The following is a 21976-nucleotide window of genomic DNA, read 5'->3' on the forward strand; positions in this document are numbered from 1 at the left end:
AAATGGGGGAAATTACTTCTCAGGAAGAAGCAACAAGACCTATTACAACTGAGGGAAAGAAATGAGGGAGATGAGCCTTGGGTAAATCTTGCTCTCATCAGATTTGACTCAAAGAGAGAATATCAGACATATTTAGCTTCACAGAGAAATTTGTCTCACCCAATAGGGAAGTAGGAAGGAAAAGGGGAAAGGAAAGGGAGAGGCTAATAAAAGGGAGAATAGAATCAGAAGGGTAAAAGTATAAGAAAGGGGGATGGGCTATAAAGTGGAAGGGTTGTTTGAGGGAGGTGATGTAAAATACTGGAGAGGAGGGAAAAAGAAAAAGGAAAGAGAAAAGTGTAACTTGGGGAAAACAAGATGGTAGGAAATATAGAGTAATTTTAACTGTGAAGGGGAATGGAATAAACTCTTCCATTAAACAGAAGCAGATAGAAGTCTATATTAAAAGGCAGAATACTACAATATGTTGTTTAAAAGAAACATATTTAAAACAGTGATACATAAAGAGTAATGGTAAAAGGTTGGAATGGAATCTATTCAGCTAAAGTAAAAAAAAAAAAAAAAAAAAAACCATGGGTAGCAATCCTGATCTCACTCAGATCAAGCAAAAGCAAAAATAGATCTAATTAAAAGAGATAAGAAAACTACATCTTGTTAAAGGGTACCATAGTAATATCAATACTAAACATATATGCACTAAATATAGCATCCAAATTCCTAGAGAAGTTGAGAGTTGAGAGAAAAAGTAGATAGCAAAATTATACTAGTTGGGAATCTCAACCTTGCTCTCTCAGAACTAGATAAATCAAACCACAAAATGAATAAGAAAGAAGTGACTCCAGCTGATTTTAAATACGCAATCATTACAGAAAGTAAGTAGAACTTTAGAAAAGTTAGGTATGATAGATTTTGGGGAAAAATTGAATGGAAACAGGAAAAGGGAGAACTTTCCACCAATGAAGAGGAAATTAGAGCAATAATTAGGAACTATTTTGTCCAGCTATATGTTAATCTGATAATCTGAATAAAATGGATGAATACTTACAAAAATATGATTGCCCATATTAAAGAAAGGAAATAAATTAGTCACATTTTAGAAAAAAGAAATTGAACAAGCTATTAATCAACTCCCTAAGAAAAAATCTTCAAGTCCAAATAGATTTACATGTAGATTCTATCAAACATTTAAAAAACAATTCCAATATTGTGCAAACTATTGGGGAAAATAGGGAAAGGAGTCCTATCAAATTCCTTTTATGAAACAGATATGGTGCTGATATCTACACCAGGTAGGGTCAAAGCAGAAAAATAAAATTATAGACCAATTTCTCTAATAAATATTAATGCAAAAATCTTAAACAAAATATTAGCAAAGAGATTACAACAATCTATAACCAGGATAATATATCCTGACCAAGTAGGATTTATACCAGAAATGCAGAACTGGTTCAATGTTAGGAAAACTATTAGCATAATTAACTATAACAATAAGAAAAATCATATGATTATCTCAATAGATGCAGAAAAAGCATTTGATAAAATCCAACACCCATTCCTATTAAAAACACTAGGCAGTAAAGAAATAAATGGACTTTTCCGTAAAATGATTAGTAGCATCTATTGAAAACCATCAGTAAGCATCATATGTAATGGGGACAAATTAGAACCATTCACAATAAGAAGATCAGAAGTGAAACAAGGTTGCCCACTATCATCATTACTGTTCAATACTGTGTTAGAAATGTTAGCTTTGGCAATAAGAGAAGAAAAAGAGATTAAAGGAATTAGAGTAGATCACAAGGAAACCAAATTATCACTCTTTGTAGATGATATGATGGTATACTTAGAGAATTCTAGAAAATCAACTAAAAAACTACTAGAAACAATTCACAGCTTTAGTAAAGTTTCAGGATACAAAGTAAATCCACATAAATCATCAGCATTTTATATACCAACCAAATCCAGCACAAGAGATACAAAGAGAAATTTCATTTAAAATAACTATAGATAATATAAAATATTTGGGAATTTACTTGCCACGGCAAAGTCAGGAACTATATGAACACAATTACAAAACACTTTCCACACAAATAAAAGTCAGATCTGATCAACTGGAAAAATATCAAATGCTTATGGGTAGGCCGAGCTAATATAAAAATTACAATACTATCTAAATTAATCTACTTTTCAGTGCCATGCCAATCAAACTCCCAAAAAAGTTCAATTGGAAAAACAAAAGGTCAAGAATTTCAAAGGAATTAATGAAAAAATGCAAATGAAGGTGACCTAGCTGTACCAGACCTAAAACTATATTAAAAAGCAACAGTCATCAAAACCATTTGGTACTGGCTAAGAAATAGACTAGTTGATCAGTGGAATAGATTTAGGTTCACAAGACACAATAATCAATGACTAAAGTAATCGAGTGTTTGACAAACTCAAAGACCCCAGCTTTTGGGATAAGAACTCATTATTTGACAAAAATTTTTAGGAAATTGGAAAATAATATAACAGAAACTAGACATTGACACACCCCTGACACTTTATACCAAGATAAGGTCGAAATGGATTCATGATTTAGACATAAAGAGTGATATTATAAGCAAATTAGAAGAACAAAAGATAGTTTACCTCTCAGATCTATGGAGAAGAAAGGTATTTGTGACCAAAGAAGAACTGGAGTTCATTATTAAATGCAAAATAAATAATTTTGATTATATTAAGTTAAAAAGGTTTCGTACAAACAAAACCAATGCAGACAAGATTAGAAGGGAAGCAATAACCTGAAGGGGGAAAATTACATTGAAAGGTTCTAATAAAGGCCTCATTTCTAAAATATATAGAGAATTGACTCAAATTTATAAGAATTCAAGCCATTCTTCAGTTGATAAATGGCCAAAGGATATGAACAGACAATTTTCAGATGAAAAAATCAAAACTATTTCTAGTGATCTGAAAAGGTGCTCTAAATCATTATTGATCAGAGAAATGTAAATTAAGACAAGTCTTGAGGTACTACTACACATGTCTCATGTAAAATTAGCTAAAATGACAAGATAATGATGAAAGTTGGAGGGCATGTGAGAAAACTGACACAGTAACATGTTGGTGAAGCTGTGAACTGATCCAATCATTCTGGAGAGCAATTTGGAACTATGCCCAAAGGGCTATACTTTGGTGTATACCCTTTGATCCAACAGTGTTATATCCCAAGAGATTATAAAGGAGGGAAAGGGACCCACATGTGCAAAAAATGTTTGTGGCAGCCTTTTTTGTAGTGGCAAGAAACTGAAAACTGTGTGGATGCCCATCAGTTGGAGAATGGCTGAATAAGTAATGTTATATGAATGTTATGGAATAGTATTATTCTATAAGAAATTATCAGAAGGATGATTTCAGAGTGACCTGGAGAGACTTACATGAAGTGATGCTAAGTGATGTGGGTAGAACCAGAAGATCATTATATATGACAACAAGTTTATACAATGATTAATACTATTAGACATGACTCTTTTCAAGAATGAGTGATTCAGGCCAGTTCTAATAATCTTGTGATGAAGAGAGCCATTTGTACCCAGAGTGTGAGGACTGAGTATGGATCACAACATAGTATTTTCACTCTTTTTTTATTTTTTGTTTGCTTGCTTTTTGTTTTTATTCTCATATTTTTTCCTTTTTGATCTGATTTTTCTTGTACAGCATAATAATTGTGGAAATATGTGGAGAAGAATTGCACATGTTTAACATAGATTGGATTATTTGCTGTCATTGAAATGGGATGAGGGGAAGGAGGGAGAAAATTTGGAACACAAAATTTTGCAAGAGTGTATGTTGAAAATTGTGCACATGTTTTGAAAATAAAAACCTTTAATGATAGTAAAAATAATAATTTTTTAAAGTTCTTTATTATTTATTTATTTTGCTGAAGCAATTGGGGTTAAGTGACTTGCCCAGGGTCATTTACCTTTTTTTTGGAAGGTCAGTGGTATATTTCATCTCCATGCATTTGGATTCATGATCTATCATTGCACAGAGCAAAGTTCTGAAGTCTTAAATTGTTGTTTTTGGGGGGTTTTTTTTCCTATAATGGTATTGCATAAACTGTTCTACTGTGGCTGACTTTATTCTATATCAATTCATGAAGGTTTTCCTAGTTTCTTCTAAAATTTTCCATTTCATAATTTCTTATAGCACAATAATATTCCATTACAGTTTTATACCACAACTGGCTCAGCCATTCCCCAATAGGATAATCTCCTTAATTTACACTTTATGGCTAACACAAAAAAAGAATTGCTATAAATATTTATGTCCATATAGCATCTTTTCCTCTCTCTTTGACTTCTTTGGGGAATGCTTCTAACAGTTCTCTAAGCTGAATCAAAAGGGATGTAGTGTTTGTTCACTTTCAGACCATATTTCTAAACTGCTTTCCATAATGACTAGATGAATTTCACTGCTCCACCATCAGGGCATCAGTGTACTTGTTTTCCCACAGCCCTCCAATTTTTGTCATTTTCACTTATGTTGTTTTGTCAGCCTGATAGGTGAAGTGAAACCTCAAAACTGCTTCAATTTGTGTTTCAATAGTTATTAGTTATTTTGAGAATTGTTTCATGATTGTTGAGAGAGCACAAATTTCTTCCTTTGGAAATTGCCTTTTTAAATCCATTGTAATTTATTGGTGAATAGCTCTTAGATTTATTGATTTATATTAATTCCTTATTTATATTGGAAATGAGACCTTTATCTTTTGTAAAGTTCTTCCCAGTTACCCGTTTCCTTTTTAACTTTTTCTACATTAAATTTGTGTGTGTGTGCAAAACATTTTTTTTAATTTTATGGAATCAAAACTGCCCATTTTATTTTGTCTGAGAGTCTTTGCTTATCCTTTTTTTGGTCATGAACTTTTCCTTTCTCCATAGATCTGAATGGTAATTTCTTGCTTTCTCCTCTAATTTATAATATGACCATCATATCCTATTTGTTCTATGGTGTGAAGTGTTGATTCAACCCTAATTTCTGCCAGATTTTCCTGGTCATTTTTTCCAATTTTCTTGGTCATTTTTGTTAAATATGACCTTCCCCCAGCAACTGGGTCTTTGAGTTGATCCAATCTTATGATATTTCGTTTGTTTGCTTCTATGTGGAATGTACCTAATCTGTTTCACTGGTTGATATCTTTGATTTTTTTATGTGTGCAACAGGACAAATACAGAAATATGTTTAGAAGAATTGCAAAGGCAAATATTGAAAATTCTTCTCATGGATTTGAAAAAATAAAATGCAATTTTAAAAATGTCTAGAGAAAAAAAAAGTAGTCCTTCTACTCACACCAATGCCCACCCTTCTACTTATGCTCTTGATCTCATTCCTTCCTCTATTTCTGATATTCCCACAATGCTCTTCCTCTGATTTTCAAACCCTTCCTATCTAATGATTAAAAGTTCCCTGATATCTACAAATATCCTCAGTTCCTGCCATTCTTGAAAATCCTTCACTTGATTCAACTATTCTTTCAAATTGGTGTTCTATATCTCTCCTTCCTTTTATAGCCAAATTCCTAGAAAAAGCAATTTACTTTCCTTGCCTCCACTTTCTCTTCTTTGAGTCATTTCTCAACTTTTTGCATTCTGGCTTTTGACTTTTTTTCATTTTTTTCTTTTTTTTAAAACTGAAACTACACTCACCAAGGTTAATGGTCAAAAAGACCATTGTCTTTTCTCAATTCTTCCTTCATTTATATGCTTCATTTGACATTGATGTGCATCCTCTTCTCCTAGATACTTTTTTGTTTAAGTTGCACTCTTTTTATTGCATTCTTCTAGTTTTCATTCTAACAAGTATGTTTGGCTATTTCTTCTTCTTCTTAGTCTCCTATTTTGAGTAAGCATTCATGTTGTATCATCTAACTATTCTAACCCTTAAGACTCTGTCCTCGTCTACTTATATTTATATATAAGTGATTATCTTTAGGTGATTTAAGCAGCTCCAGTGGATCCCATTGGCATCTTTAGGCAGATGATTCCCAAATCTATATATCCAGTCCTACTCTCTTTCTGTTTTAGGTTTCAGTCCCACATCACCAGTCACCTTGTTGGACACTTTAAACTGGATATGTTATAAGCAGCTCAAACTTAGCATGTCTAAAATATAATTCATTATATATCCCTTTATGCCTATATTCTCTTCGGAACTTTTCTATTTTACTCACATTATGACCCACCATCCTTCCTGTCATCCCAGCTCAATATCACAAAGATATTATGGACTCCTCAATTTTATTCACACCTCATATCTAATCTGTTCCCAAGTTATATTGATTCTGCCTGCTTATAGTCGACATCCATCCTTCTTCCTCTCTATGCACACAGCTATCCTTTCAGGAAGTTCAGACTCTCATTTCTCATCTGGATTGTTGCATTAAGCTCCTGATTCATTGCCCTGCCTCACCAATCTATTCTTCACATATGCTAAAGAGTTATTGCTAAAGTACAGATTTAACCAAAAAAAATTGCTCAAAAAGTTCTAGCGTCACTTGCTCAAATCAAATACTAACTCCTGTCTGAAATTTAGGGACTTTCAGTCTAGCTCCAGATTATCTTTCCAGAAGTCAGCATCATTCCTTTCATGTGCTCTACAGTATATAGTTAGTGGTTACCTTCTTGCCTTCAAACCTGCCAAAGTATCTTAAAGACCAATAGAACTTAGAGACTATATACCCTTGGGGACTTAAACCATTTTACTTTGGAACTCCCTATTTTGGGTCCCAAGCTTTCCTCCATGGTAAGTACATAAGTATAAACTGACATGGCTAGATATCAAAATATCTACCAACCCTGGTCATACTTGAAATTCCATGTTTTACCCCAGTTAATTTCTGACCATCAAACTTGTTCCCTCTTCTCTACTCCCACCTCAGCTTTTCATCTCTACTTTTGAGAATCATAATCAATTAGGCATGGATTGCTATTGGAAAGAGCATGTTAATCCACTGCTCTCTGGGCTGCTCATACCTGTGACTTCCCATGTCAAAACACCCTCCCTGGCCACCACTCCCTCACATTTAGAATGAGAGGAAAGGGATGGTCTTGCTTTTGTACTTGTCTCCCCAGTGCTTAGCATAATAATTGGCACATAATTGTTGTTTTAATTTTGTTTTTTTCAGGGTTAAGTGATTTGCCAAAGTCACAAAGCTAATAAGTGTCAAGGATCTGAAGCTAAATTTGAACTCAGGTTCTCTGACTCCAGAGTCAATGCTCTGTCCACTGATAATGTTAATGTGTTAATAATAAATGTTCTTTAGTCATTCATTTCCACCAAAATGGCCTACTTGCTGATGTTCCACATATCTGATTTTCTACCTTCTAATTCCATGCTTATTTATTATGTCTAGAATGTATGCCTTCTTCATCTCCACTTCCTAGAAATGATAGTTTCCTTCAAAGCTTAGCTGAAACACCATCTCCTATAAAAAGGCCTTTACTGATACATATCCTTACTCAATTATCTTATATTTACTTTGTGCTTTTGTATTTACTTATATGTATATATCCCATTTCCCCCGAAGGAATATAAATCTTTTTTTTCTTTGTATTTTCCCTTATCTTTTATAATGACTGGAATTAATAACTGGTCCTTAATTGATTGGTTGATAATTGATGCTAAATATTTGATTAATTAATAAAGTTTAGTTTAACATGAAAAGTAATTTGAGAGAATATCTGCATTGATGAGATTACAAATCCATTTGATTATTTTAAATTAAGTAATTAATGATTTAAAAAGACACTTGAATTTTTTCAGTGATGATGATAAGTGCACACCTGGTGATAGTTCTATTTGAATTCATCTGAACTTACCATCTTGAAGAGGATATCACTGTCTAAATATATTCATTTAGGAATCTTCAGAGATTGAGAATGCAAAAGATTTATTTGGTGGCAGACTTACTTCTGACATGATTGCAGAAAGGCAAGGACATTCGAGCTTCACCCAAATGCAGGAATTAAACTGGGCCACATCTAGTATCAGGTTTGGCCATTTTAAAATATTCTTCTTTTGTATAGCATACATCCTAAATTATGAAGTTTTATGTGAAATATGCATTAATTACATATACTTTAGTATAAGTATTCAGATGTCCAAGAGAAAAGTAATTCACTTTCCTTAATATTATTTCAAAATCTAAATGTCTGTGATATGGGAGAAACCTGAGATTGTTAGCACCAGTGCTAACTTTCTTCTTCCAAAAGCATGAATTACCTTTCATTGACAATTGTCATTCTTCAGAATGCCATTCAAATTTTAAAGTTTGTCCTACATCCAAAGAATGGGAAGAAAAGAAATTGAACTCTTTGGGGGTTAGGGATAAGCAGGGAGGACATTCTTTTCAGAAATCCCTTTATTGGCTTAAATGGACTTTTAAGAGAGAAACTAAAGTAGAGCAGTGCACTAATAATCAGGTATTTGGGGATTATTATAAACTGAAGTTCCCTCATCAGGTGCAATGCAAAACTTTATACATGTCATGAGATGGTAAACATGCTTAGTTCCATTTTCACAGGACTGATTTTCCTTCAGCTTCCCCATCTCCAACTCCAATCTCTTCACTATATCACAATAGTAATTTGTTTTATATCCAGCCTTTATAGGTGGATACATTCTTGTAAATAACAACCCAAGTGTTTAGCTTTTATTTCTGAACTTTTATGAGAATTACTTTAAATGTGTTTTATGAGGATCATATGCTTTTCTCATAATAGAAATAGCCACCTTGAGATGATTGCTTTATATCAGAGGTTGAACAAGATCTTCTGAGCCTCATAGACACCAAGATCTCGAGGGCAATTCCTCCAAATTTGTAATATGTTATTTAACTTTAATACTAAAAGGTCTTTTTTCATATTATAATACTTTTAAAATAGAAAATGGCATTCCATTATTTTATGTACATGTTATTTTTAGATGTTAATTTGTATTTTAAGATTAAATATGAAATAATACTCTTTTTTATTTTAAGAAGATCACAAGTTTGTTTAAAAAAGAGAGAGAGACTGGAAAATACAAAAAAGCCCTATGGAACTCCTAATTGAAGGAGGCAATATAGTATGGATACCATGAATGCTGGATTTGGAGTCATATTTCTGCAGTTGAAATGCCAGTTCTGTCTCTTGGGGCAGTCACTTATCCTTCATGAAATATGAAATTCTGTAAAATGAAAGAATTGCAGTAAATTACTCCTAAAGCCCTTTAGTCTGCCCTAGCTCTAAATCTCTGATCCAATGATTAAATATAAAATGAAACAAAAGAATTCTAAGAAAATTTTAAAATATGGACAAAATAGTTTCTCCAGATAACCAGTCTTGCCTACACAATATTAATAACAAAACCTGATCTTCCATTATAGGATGCTGTGAAACAAATGGATCAGTGAAAACCCATATGACTGATATTCCACCTGTCCCTATGCCCATAGTTCCAGGGTTAAGGTTAAAATAGTTCTGGAAACTCTGAAGTCACTTGCTATCTATACCATATTCTGCATTAGTCTATCAGCCTGTAAAGAGAGAGTGAGTCCCAGCACAGTAGGCATGGAAATAGCTTGATGTCTATACTATGTAACAGAGCTTTCACAAGCAAAAGTCAAGCTAGGTACAACTCCCATTAGTCTAATGGAGACTTACACTGATGTCCAGTGTGCCTTGAATTATCTAATACAACTTTGTATGTAGATCTTTTATATACATTCATATCAAAAATGTAATAGCTACAAGATTAATTAGACTTGTAAATTCTATATTTGTGCTAGAGAAATTATTTTATCTGAAGGTTTTGATGAGACTTTTATAGGCTTAAATAAAGAATGAATCTTTCTATATTTTTTCACCTTGTTTTACATTAATTTTTACTCTTTTTTCAAAATATAGAACTGTGGATCTAGTTCCAATTGATCAATTTAGAAATGTAAGCAATGTGAATTTGCAGAACAACAATTTAACTTCATTCAGTGGCTTAATCTATCTGCCTAATGTGAAGGTGAGTTTATAAAAAGACATTAATTCTTGTTGCAACTTTTGCAGTGTGTTACTTTGTGAAAAGTAAGTTTTTATATAAAAAACTTTTCTTTTTTGATATGAAATTATTCTTATAATGATAACTAAATATAGCTTTCTTATAACCATTTCAGTCAGTTATTATCTAAAATCAATTCTCAATCTTTGTGAGTACATGATCTATTTCAAAGTTTTAAACTTTCAGTGGTGGAATAGTTGTTCAATAATTTCAGTTATGTCCAACATTTTGTAATCTTATTTTGGTTTTCTGGGCAAAGATACTGAAATGTCTTGCTATTTCCTTCTCCAGCTCATTTTACAGACTAGAAAACTGAGGCAAACAGGTTGTAAGTGATTTTCCCAGGGTCACACAACTACAAAGTGTCCAAGGCCAGATTTGAATTCAGGAAGATGAGTCCTCTTGACTCCAGAGCCAATGTTCTATATCTACTGCTCCACCTAGCAGACTACTAGCCGCTAGTGAAATAATGGACAGTATTAAATTGCTTTCACATCATCTTTTGACTTCTTCTGTGTCTTCCAAAAGCCTAATAAGAATCCCCACTATTTGTTAGGCAAGTTCCTTAACCTCATTGAGCCTCAGTTTATAAAGTGGGAAGTATGAAGCATTATGTAAATGGAAATTTTCATTAATATGAAAAGCATGATTTGGTAGAAAGTACATTTGACCTTGGGGTCAAAACACTACTTAATGCAAGTCCCAATCTTTTCACCTACTAGTGAATGTTATTTAACATGGTCAGGATAAACTCTTTTTAGTCTTAGTTTTACCTAAAAAAGAGGAATACTTACATTACCCGTATCACAAAAATTTTATGAGCAAAGCACTTTGTAAAGCTCATATAAAGAGCTATTGTTGCTGCTATTATTATTTTCATTTATTTCATTTCATTAGAGAAAATCAAGATTCCCAGAAAAGAAAACCGTTTCCTTTCTTATTTTGGCCTAGCTATGACCAAAGGTATTTTAAACCTGGAAAAACTACTAAAAAATTAGAAGATTTATCTTCTCTGCATTAAGCATAGGAAGGATTCCATCTATTCCTAACATAAAAAAATTGGGGGGACAGGATAGCAAAGTTGAGTTGTCTTCCAGCATCTTACAAGCTGTTTAATTCATTATTTTGTTTGAAATAGTATGAATTTTTAAAACATCAGATACACTTAACAGTCTAACATAAGTACAAAGATATAGTTAAAATATAATATGGAGGATGTGGGAATTATCTGTAATTTTAGATTCTAGAAAAGGAGCTAAATCTGTCCTTGACAAGATTGCTTAGAGCTCTCTGAGGTCTACCATATTAGGTAAATGTTGATTAGATTAACCAAAGTTCTCCAAGAGAAACCAAAAAAAAAATTATATAGTTGTAGTATAAATGAATTTTTAGTGTAGGTGTAGCAGTAGTAGAATTTTAATAAAAGGAATCAGACAATATTAAAAAGAATAGAAAAAAAAAAAGAAAACCTTTTTATTTGACTAAATAAATGGGCAATACAATTACCATTATAGACATGGCCATATTATCATGGTTTTGTTATTAGCTAGCCACAAAATCTAATAAACCTACATGTTTATATTTTATTTATATAATTTATAAACAAAATCCTTTCTTTTGAGCATTGAAGGTTCTTATAATAAGTTTAAACTACTTTTGATTCACAAAATTGATAATAAACGTACATGTTTATATTTTATTTATATAATTGATAAACAAAATCTTTTCTTTTGATCATTGAAGGTTCTTATAATAAGTCTAAACTACTTTTGATTCACAAAGTTGACTATCTGAACATTCCAAATGTCATTTTTTCAGTTTATGATGTTGATTTAAGATTAATAGAATTCCCATATAAATGAAAGGTTAAAATATTTAATATTTCTTATAGCTATGTCAGAATTATATGGAATGACTCTTATGTTTAGAATTTATGATGTGTCTATGCATAAAAATTGGCATTAACTCAAAACACTAATATTTTAAAATGTTGTCATATTTCAAAATGATAACCCTTGCCACTTTTCACATTTGTTGGTAAGCATATGGTTATGTTTGTAATATTTTACTTATATGCTATGCTTTGTTTAGGTATTATGTCTCAACTATAATCACATAGAATCAGTAATACCCAGAATAAAGCCTCAGACTCACTTAAGCAACAGACAACTTTTACATCAGAAGGTAACTTCAAGTGGCTATGGACAACAAGGAATACCAAAAGGAGGCAGGTGCTGTATGAGCCTTTTTTTTTCTTTTAAATATTAATTTTTATTAGATAAAGAAATGATTAGAAAAAGTAATATAGAAATAACACATAATACTGTCATTGAAAATTTATAAGTTTTTAAAGTAATGACATTGCCTCAAATCAACATCAATCAAAATGTTCAGAGTGCTCTCTGTGTAGAGAGGATTCAAAGTATAACAAAATATCTATTGGTTGGTTCAGATTCCTATTAATCTAGAATTTCATTTTTCTATACCATTTTATTTGTTCATAACTTTTCATTCTTAAGCAAAATTAATATAAAAAATAAGCCCATCAATAATGAGTTCTAAGTTTCAGTGTTATAGAATCTCAAAGTTAGAAGGGATCTCAGCATTCACTGCAGGCCATACTTCAAGACATAATCAATTTCCTATATAACATCCTGAACAGGTGACCACCAATTGAAAATTTCCAGTGATTCAGAACTCAACTCCTAAGGCAACTCATAACACTTTTAGAAAGTTCTATTTGTTAAGAAGTTTTTCCTTCTGGAAAATTATCTAGAATATGATTCCTTCTGACCTTTAACCATTGTTTTCTGACTTCTACCCTCTTGGATTTGATGCTAAGCAAAACAGTTCTAATACCTTGCCCATTATTTATTTGAAGCGAAGAATCACATGCTTTTTTTATCCCTCTGGATTAAATAGAATTAAAGTAACCCCATTACTTTAACCAGCCTTCACATATCACAATTTTAAAATTTTTGATCATCTTTATTAATCTTCTCTATAAATATTACAGAATATTTAGTTCCAGAAATAAATAAAGTATTCCAGATGTAGTCTAACTAGGGAAGAGTACAGTACATCAATTGACTTTTTTATTCTGGATAGACTCTCTTAGTGTAACCCAAGAACTCATTAATTTTTTTGACTGACTCATTAAACTTGTATTGAGTTTAGTCTACAAAATCCCTCATGAATTTTGGCTAAATACACACTTCCTCTTCTTGAGGTTTCTAATCTAAACATGAGGCTTTATCATACATATTTGTCATTTAAATTTCAACTCATTAGATTTAAACCATTATTGCAGTTCTTTGAGATTTTAACTGTCACCTAACATATATTTATTTTGCAAATCATTAATAACATCTCCCTATTTAATAGAGGAATATTCCATCTATTCTTTCTTCTTACTAGTATTTGCATAATACCACTCAGAAATTCCCTGACTTTTACCAGTTTTGGACTAAAGTTCCCAGTTTATTGATGATTTTGCTATAGCCCTAGGTAGAACTTTTTTTCAGATAGAAGAATTATTCTCCAGTGTTCTTGCCAGACTCATGAAAGCCCTTGCTCATTTCTCCTCCTTGTTCTTATTGTTAGAAATCTACCCAAATGTGGAACTCTCTGCTTCAAACCCCTCTTCCAACTTCTAGTATACACACACACACACACACACACACACACACACACACACACACACATCCTTCTTATGGCTTAGGAGCTTAAGACTCAGTAAAAAATGAGGCTCAAAACTAAAGGGCCCAAAGTTGTTAGCAGTATTGTTGTGTCTACATTATTGATTGACTGTACTTTTCTGAATAAATCTGATAATTTACCCACAATTTGTCATACTGTTTCCATGAGAAAATAGTGTAATTCCAAACACTTGATTCAATCTTTTGGTGTAATGGGCCAGAACTCTGCACTTGAAACAAGGATTCTTACAAGGTGGTAATTCAGTGGAATTGATAAGACATTGGTTATCTAGTTTGGCATGGTGATTAATAGTTCTCTAGTTCAGTATAATTGATTTAATCTTACAACAAATAATGATTCCCTAGTGATATAATGATTGGTTTATACTCAGTATACTGTAAATGAGCTAATTATAATAGAGCATATAAACTGGGACAAACTCAGCCAAGGTCAGACTTGGAGAAGACAGCGAACTGGAGGTGGGAGCTCAAGCTCTCGGAGCCAAGGAGAGACATTCATTCCATTTCCACCTTTTTGGTGACTGGAGGCTGGAGCATAAGTCCTCAGACTCAGAGAAGCTTCAAGACAGAGACTTGAAGACAGAGAGGTGGTTCTCCTGCCTCCCCTATAGAAATCAAGACTCATTCAGGATGACCTCCAGAAAGCTGGCCCAGGCCCCAAGCAAGGAAACTAGACTGTGAAGGAGATAATAAAGAATTTGGACTTTATCTCTGGCTATTCTTGTGGTGATTACTCTGCTGAAATGAAGGCTGGTCCAGAGTTCTCCAGAAAACTAACCAGAACACTACATTTTAGCTTCCAAATGTGGGGCTAAGGACCTACATCTGTGACCCGGAAATGTCACACCTGTGACAAAAATAGACAAGAAGGAAACTTTGTTAAGGGCTAAACTAGTGTTTCAACTGAAATGGGACAAATGTTTAGAAAGGAGCCTTCTCCACCTCAAGGAAAATGTATAGAGTGCATTGTTAAACTAATAAAAAACCAAGGTTTGATTGTAACTTGGAAGCAGATCATTGAACTCTTCAGAACATTAAAATACACATCTCCTCAGTTCCCTAAAAAAGAAGAATTAGAGCCAGACAAGTGAAAACTAGTAGGAGAGCAATTAATTGAATATTACAATGATAATGGTCCTGATTCAATTTCTAAAGCAACATTCTATACATATAACAATACAATTGGCTTTAGGGAATTACATAAATTATAGAATAAGGACAAAGAAGAGAGCGCAGGAGGGAGAGGGTACTAAGATAGCAGTTGAAAAGCATGAAGAATTAGACAAGAAAGGAGTTAGGTACAATGCTGATGAAATTAAGGAATATGGTACTTCACAGAAGAAGCCATTAGGGCATTCCCCATACCCTGACCTACCCTCCTCAATTAATCCTTCATGGGTGGGGGGAGAAGCAGAAGGGAGAGGGGCAGTGACACAATCAGTACCACCTATGAAGCAGCTTATGATAAGATTACAAAAGGCACTAGTTAAAGCTAAAAAAGAAAGACAGAATATACCTGATTTAATAGAAGAATATCCTGTTATTGAAGAGTTTGACTCTTCAGGTTAACAAAGGAGAAGATACACTCCTTTTAATCTGGAAAAAATCAAGGATTTGAAAAAGGGTTGCACTCTTTATGGAGCTACATCATCTTATGTTAAGATGATATTAGAGAATTTGGCTTATGAAATTTTAACCCCTAGTAATTGGAAATCTATAGCAAGGACATGTTTAGAACTTGGACAAAACTTGTTGTGGCTTTCAGAGTATAGCGAATTATGTAGGATACAAGCCCAACGAAATAGGCAAACTGGAGTTAATATACAAGTCACCTTTGACCAACTAGCAGGTAAAGGTCAGTATGCAGCTGCTTTTAACAGATTAATTACCCTTTGATAGCATATGAGCAAATTGCTGCTGCTGCTATCAAAGCATGGGGCACCCTCCCAGGAAAGCAAGATAGAGAGGAAGCTTTCACAAAAATAGAGCAAATGAACCTTTGCTGATTTTGTGATGTCTAAAAACAGCTGAAATGCAAACTATTGGTGAAAATTCAGCTACAGGAATTATGATAAGACAACTTGCTAAAGAAAATGCTAATGAGCATAATACTGGCACTACACAAAGATGCTCCTTTAGAGATCATAAGACGTTGTGCCATAGTGGACACAAATGCCTTTTATACCTAGGCTATGATACAGAATATGAGAAGACAAGGTCCCTCATGGCAAGGGACTTCCAGAGAGACTTGGCAATGCTTTCAATGTAGTAAAGTAGGGCATCTGAAAGCTCAATGTTGGCATAGAGATATAGAATGAAAAAACAGGGTGGGAGAACAAGACCAAAACCCTATGTCCAAAATACAACAAGGGCTTCCACTGGACTCAGAATGTAGAATGACTCAGGGAAATGAGAGGCTAAATGAGAGGGGCCCAGTTCCAAGACTCCAGACCAAAAAACAAGTGGGACATGATGGTAGCCGAGTTCACACCCAAAGAGTCTTTAGAAATTCAATACTCTGATATGATCAATCAGCAAAGAAGCAATCAGATGGGAGAAAGGGATTACAATTGGGGAGAATATAGGTTTTATACCCACCTGAAGGGCAGTGTCCAATGCAAGCAGCTCCAATTTAATTGCCAGATGATGAGGAGAGATCCAGAAAGTAGTGGATGAAAGGGACTAGATAGGTTAACTGCTTGTTCGAGAGGGTTTGCTTGTATCTCCACAGATGGAGAAGGAATCAGATGGGTGCCAACAAACACCTTGAGAGAGACAGAAAATGAGAAAAACCTCAAAACAAAGGAGAAGACCTAAGAAACATTGACACAGAATAATGAGACTGATAATGAGACTGTTGCAGAACTTCAAAACCCGCAGGAATCATTGGATTCCCTGAGATGAAAAAATTTTGATAAGACTGTTGCAGAACTTCAAAATCTGCAGAAATTATTGGATTCCCTCACACATGAAGTAATGGACAACAGATTGGTTTTGGACTATTTCTAGGACTTATGGACATTTATAATTCCTCGTGTTGATTGATGTTTGTTACATCACTACTAGCCTGTGCTATATTGCTATGTGCTTATATATTACCTCCCATGTTGATAGATTTATGTATACCTGTTTCAAGTGAGACCCTTCAAAAATCTGCTAATCTGGTTTGATTCCCCATTTCCCATTGGTGTTTTCATCTCCCTGATGATGTCAGGGAGGGTGTGGTCACCTACTTTTTGGTGTTTTCACCCCTCTTATTGAGAAGTCAGGACATGATCACCTCATTTTGGGGGTTCTCACCTCCTTGAGAAGTCAGGGAGGGTGTGACCACCTATGTTCTAAAACAAAAGAAAGCGAGAGATGTAATGGTCCAGGACTCTGTACTTGAAACAAGGATCCTTCAAGATGTTAATTCAGTGGAATTGATAAAAACAATGGTTATCTAGTTTAGCATGGTGATTAATAGTTCTCTAGTTCAGTATGATTGATTTAATCTTACAATAAATAATGGTTCCCTAGTGATGTATTGATTGGTTTATATTCAGTATACTATAAATGATCTAATTATAATAGAGCATATAAACTGGGACAAATTCGGCCAGGGTCAGACTTGGAGAAGTCTGAGGACTGGAGGCTGGAGCACAAGCCCTCAGACTCAAAGAGACTTCAATACAGAGACTATTGTGGTGGTCCTCCTGCCTCCCTATCAAGACTCATTCAGGATGACCTCCAGAAAGCTAGCTCAGGCCCCAGACAAGGAAACTAGATTGTGAAGGAGATAATAAAGAATTTGGACTTTATCCCTGGCTATTCTTGTGGTGATTACTCTGCTGAAATGAAGGCTGGTTCAGAGACCTTCAGAAAACTAACCAGAACACTACATTTTGATATATAATCTATTTGTAAGTTAGCAACAACTTGTACTTTTTTCTTTAGTTATTGTTGACCTTAATCTATCATTTACTTGAAAATTTCATTCATTTTCTTTACATTTACTTGAAAATACAGTTTTAAAACTATTATATTTCTTAGTATCCTCATTTATATTGAGTTTTAAATAGCTATTATGCCAATAAATCATAATCTTTTAACTCATATATATTAAGTATTTATTAATAGAGAAGCATTCTGCTGGTGTGATAATATATATATGAAACTTACTTTCCTCATAATTTTGGTAATATAGTATAAATGTTCATAAAATTTAAGGAATTAATATGTTACAAAATATCTTGACTTTAGACATACAGGGTTTACTAATTTCAATTGTCCTTTGGGGTTCACTAAGTTTTATAAGATTTGTTTTGATTCTTTAATGTATTAATCTGTCAGGATAGGAGGAACATAATACTTGATGCAAGTTTTCTTCCTCTTTCCCATTCAGAATGACCCATTTGAGAAAGAAACTTCACATTTCCAAGTAATTGGCCCAGGATTTCTGAGAAAGAATTGCTTGTTATATTTGAATTCTGTAAAACAGTATGGATTCGCTTGAATACTATCCTATATTTTTACATGTTCCACAGTAAGATTCTGAGTAAATTTTTACTGGCACATAGAAAATTCAAAAAACTGCACACAGACTGGAAATCCAAAGGTTACTCAATGGTTCAATCTCAATATTGATTGACATGAGACCTTTTACCTGTTCTTTCCATCACAGGGCAGTTCATCCATCCCTCATGCAACCTTCTGGCTTCTGGTTCCTGAGGACTTGCCCTATTGATGCTTAATTTGTATAGACATGCAATTTGCATTGCACAGTGCAGCTTAGACTTCTCAAACTTAAGGCCCCAATTTAAATTATAACATATCCTATATAATGATCTTTTAGAATTCAAAATGTTTACAGGATAAGTTTGTGTTTCTGTACGTTATATTAGAGTTCTAATTTGAGTGTTGGTTGTCGAAAGTTATACTTGACACATAAGTTAAAAATTGTATATTATACTGTAAGTATATATGTATAGACATGATTTTTAAGATAAGGATAAATTGTTCATGATGCTAAAGCAAAAATTCTACTTTTAGTCATTAAAAATTAATAAGTACCAATATAATGATTGTTATAATAATCTTTTTTTATATTGTAATTTTTTATTTAAAAAATGTTCATATAGGTATGGTTAAATGTATATCTATGTAGAATGAAATGGAAAATCATTTATTAAATTATTTCTATATGTCAAACTCTACCTATAGTTAGTTCCCAGAATACAAATAGGAAAGCTATATAGCCCCTACTCTCAAAGATTTCACATACTGAATGGGGGAGAAAACACATAAAAAGGAGTTTATCTGCAAGAAAATATTTTAAAAATAGTGGTCCATGTAACGTGATTGATGTAGGCACCAAATGTTGGGGTTCAGTCATGAAGAATTCACAATAGCCATTCTCCTTAGCAAAAGATACGTTTACTTAGGAGAAAATTTACAGACAAAATGAAGAGGTACAATAAATGGTAAATAAGTTGGGAGAGCATATTGTTAGCAAGGGAAAGGATTTTAACAATTAACAATGGAAAAGAAAATTTCCCTAGTGGAACCTACAATTAACCAGAAGAAAGAGAATACCCTATGATGCCGGAATATGCCCTTAGCTGGCAGGCTAAATCCATAGAAGAGTTTAGCACCCTAAAAGAGGTAGCTAAAAGAAGGAGAAAGAGACCATGAGTCATGGGGAAGGGGAAAGGTGAGAGGACACTACCTGGCATGGGAAAGGGGCAAGGGAAAGTCACCATGAGGCAGAATATGTGAAAGGCTGTAACTCCAAAAGAGATTCAGCAAAGATGGACTGTGACATAAACAAATTTATAGGGGAAATTTAATCTCAGAGTTTTGACCTAACTCGAATTTCTGACTGGACACAGCAAGATGGGGCTGTCTATGACCCCAGAGGGAGCGGAACTATAAGGTTGAGCTGATTCCCATCAATGCCCTTCCATGCTCCTTTCAGGGAGTAATTTTATCAGTACTTCAGGTTCTCTCTGACAACTCCACCTAGTGACCCAGGACCTCATCATTTCCCCATTCTTAATTTGGTAAGAAATCTTTTAAAGATAGAAGATAAAAATTAAAATTAAGATTTAAGATTTTAAGAATTTTTTTTAAAGTGGATTGGAGATCTCTAACAGAAGGGCGTCTAGCAGACCAACTCTAAAATTTTAGAGACCTTACCCAGAGACACTCATTAAGTAGTGTGCACAACTGGGAGGGAAATACAGTGACCAGTGGAGTGGGAGTATTACAGAGATGAACTCAGGCCAAAGTTTGGTGACATCCCAGGGGTACAAAGTTAGTGATCAGGGCACACTAGTAGGGACTAACACATGGTCAGTTTGTTCCTTATTGGGGGTCCACTCAGACATTGGGCAGTATTTTGATGAACTCCATTCGCTGTAAGTTTCCTACTCCCCCAATAAATGAGGCCTTAAGTCCTTTAGGGTATAGGGTGATGATTCATCTTCTGAAACTTCTTCCTGCTGGTTATGGGTATAGAGCTGGGTCATCCTACAGAATTTCAATTTGGAGGGATGATGAGCTTGAGGATGGGCCAGAAGCTGATTGAAGCATCCAATGAGCTCTGAAGCTCACTGATCCTGAAGCTGGTGGATACAGCTGTCTAGTGCTGATCATTTGAAGGCAAATTGACCAAAGCCTAGAAACAAACAACCAAAGATTAGGGATAGAAAATGACTGATTGAGGGGGATCTCCAGCTGGAGATGTTCCTCTTATTAGGGCCTTTAGAAATGTTTAGAGAAAGCTTATCTTTGCAGCCTATAATTTGGCCAAAAAGCTGTTTCCCACCTGAGAGAGAGAGCACTTAGAGACAGAGCCCCCTTCTTGAGAGGGGTAGTTAAAGGTAATATGATCAGTGTTCTCTGCCTTCCCTAAAGTTTGTGCCAGGAAGAACAGTCTTCTGTTAGAGCTAGTTAGGCAACATTTTTTAAAAATAGAAACCATGTTATCTGGGAGGAGAAACCTTCTACTCAGTAAATAAAGAAAATCCAGAAGTAATAATTAAAAGGAGAGGAGGTAGAGTGGAATTTCCAGAGAGAACTCAGTTTCCAGAGATCTCCACTAAAAGTCCATTGAACAAAAGCCTACTTAAAAACAAAATACCTGATTAAGACTGGGGTGATGTTTAGAAGTGGGGTGCCAAGCATAGAGTAGCCAAGATCTCCTCAAATAAGACTGTGTTGGGGAGCTGAGCTTATATTTAACCCAAAAGCAATTTTCAGAAAAGGGGATCCCGCTAGACTAACAGAGATATCTGCAAAATCATTCCTTAATAAGTCTTAGTTCATTCAGTAGCTGTGGGACTTGATTTAACACTGAACTATTAAGAAGCAGGACATTGAGACAGAAGAATTAGCCCAAACTCTTACATGAGGCATATGTATGTATAAAGTCCAACAGTCTTTTCATAGACTAGTAACCTCCTCTAAATAGGTTTTAGAAGAGGGTGAATTTAATGGCTCTTTCAGGAGTCACTTGGGCACAAAATATAGTTCTTGGGCATCTCTGATAATCCTACCTAATAGTTTCTCTTAGTTTGTGACCATTGAAAATAGATTTCACAAAAGACTGAAGGATATTCTTTGTAGCTTGGCATAGAGAAATTTCCACTGATTTGTCTGTGGGATTAGGAAGGTGTTTTGAACCAACCAGAGGGAAGAAGAATACATCCCTTCTTTGTCCACAAACTGTTGTAGGATGAACTAGAAAAGGCCAATATAGATTGGTCAGCAGCCTTTTTATGGCTGCATTGGTTTGGTTTGTGCATATCAAATAAGTTATTTATTTAAATACACACATACACACACACACACACACACACACACACACACACACACACACATATATATTTGTGCCATAGGACAAAAAAATGTTATTCCCTATTAACTTAAATAAATTTGATTTTTTGCATGGATGCAACCATCTTTTTGCAGTTAACCAGAAATAAAAATATTTAACTTCTCTTAGAAGTTCTTTACATTATTAAACAGAACTCCTGATATAGCATCTTAGTAGATGTTCAGCACACATGATTTGATTCTAAGATAAGCAACCAGACTGAGATGAGAGCTATCTTTTTAAATAATGAAAAAAATTTTAAAATGAAGAAATTTCACTTAACCAGCAGGTAACCAGAGAGGGGGGCTAAGCACTAGTGAGTAGG

At 34.0% G+C, this 21976-nt stretch overlaps 1 protein-coding gene across 1 annotated transcript in view; it reads left to right on the forward strand.

Annotated features, from left to right (window-relative positions):
* The window catches only part of LRRC9 (leucine rich repeat containing 9), a 204756-nt gene that overhangs the window by 139873 nt on the left and 42907 nt on the right, over positions 1–21976 (forward strand). The window contains exons 23-25 of the mRNA XM_051977780.1: positions 7904–8034; positions 9930–10038; positions 12166–12305. Of these exons, the coding sequence (XP_051833740.1) occupies positions 7904–8034; positions 9930–10038; positions 12166–12305 (380 nt within the window). The remainder of the gene's footprint in view (positions 1–7903; positions 8035–9929; positions 10039–12165; positions 12306–21976) is intronic.

The sequence above is a fragment of the Antechinus flavipes genome, chromosome 2 (genome assembly GCF_016432865.1).
Source record: "Antechinus flavipes isolate AdamAnt ecotype Samford, QLD, Australia chromosome 2, AdamAnt_v2, whole genome shotgun sequence".
Lineage (NCBI taxonomy): Eukaryota > Metazoa > Chordata > Mammalia > Dasyuromorphia > Dasyuridae > Antechinus > Antechinus flavipes.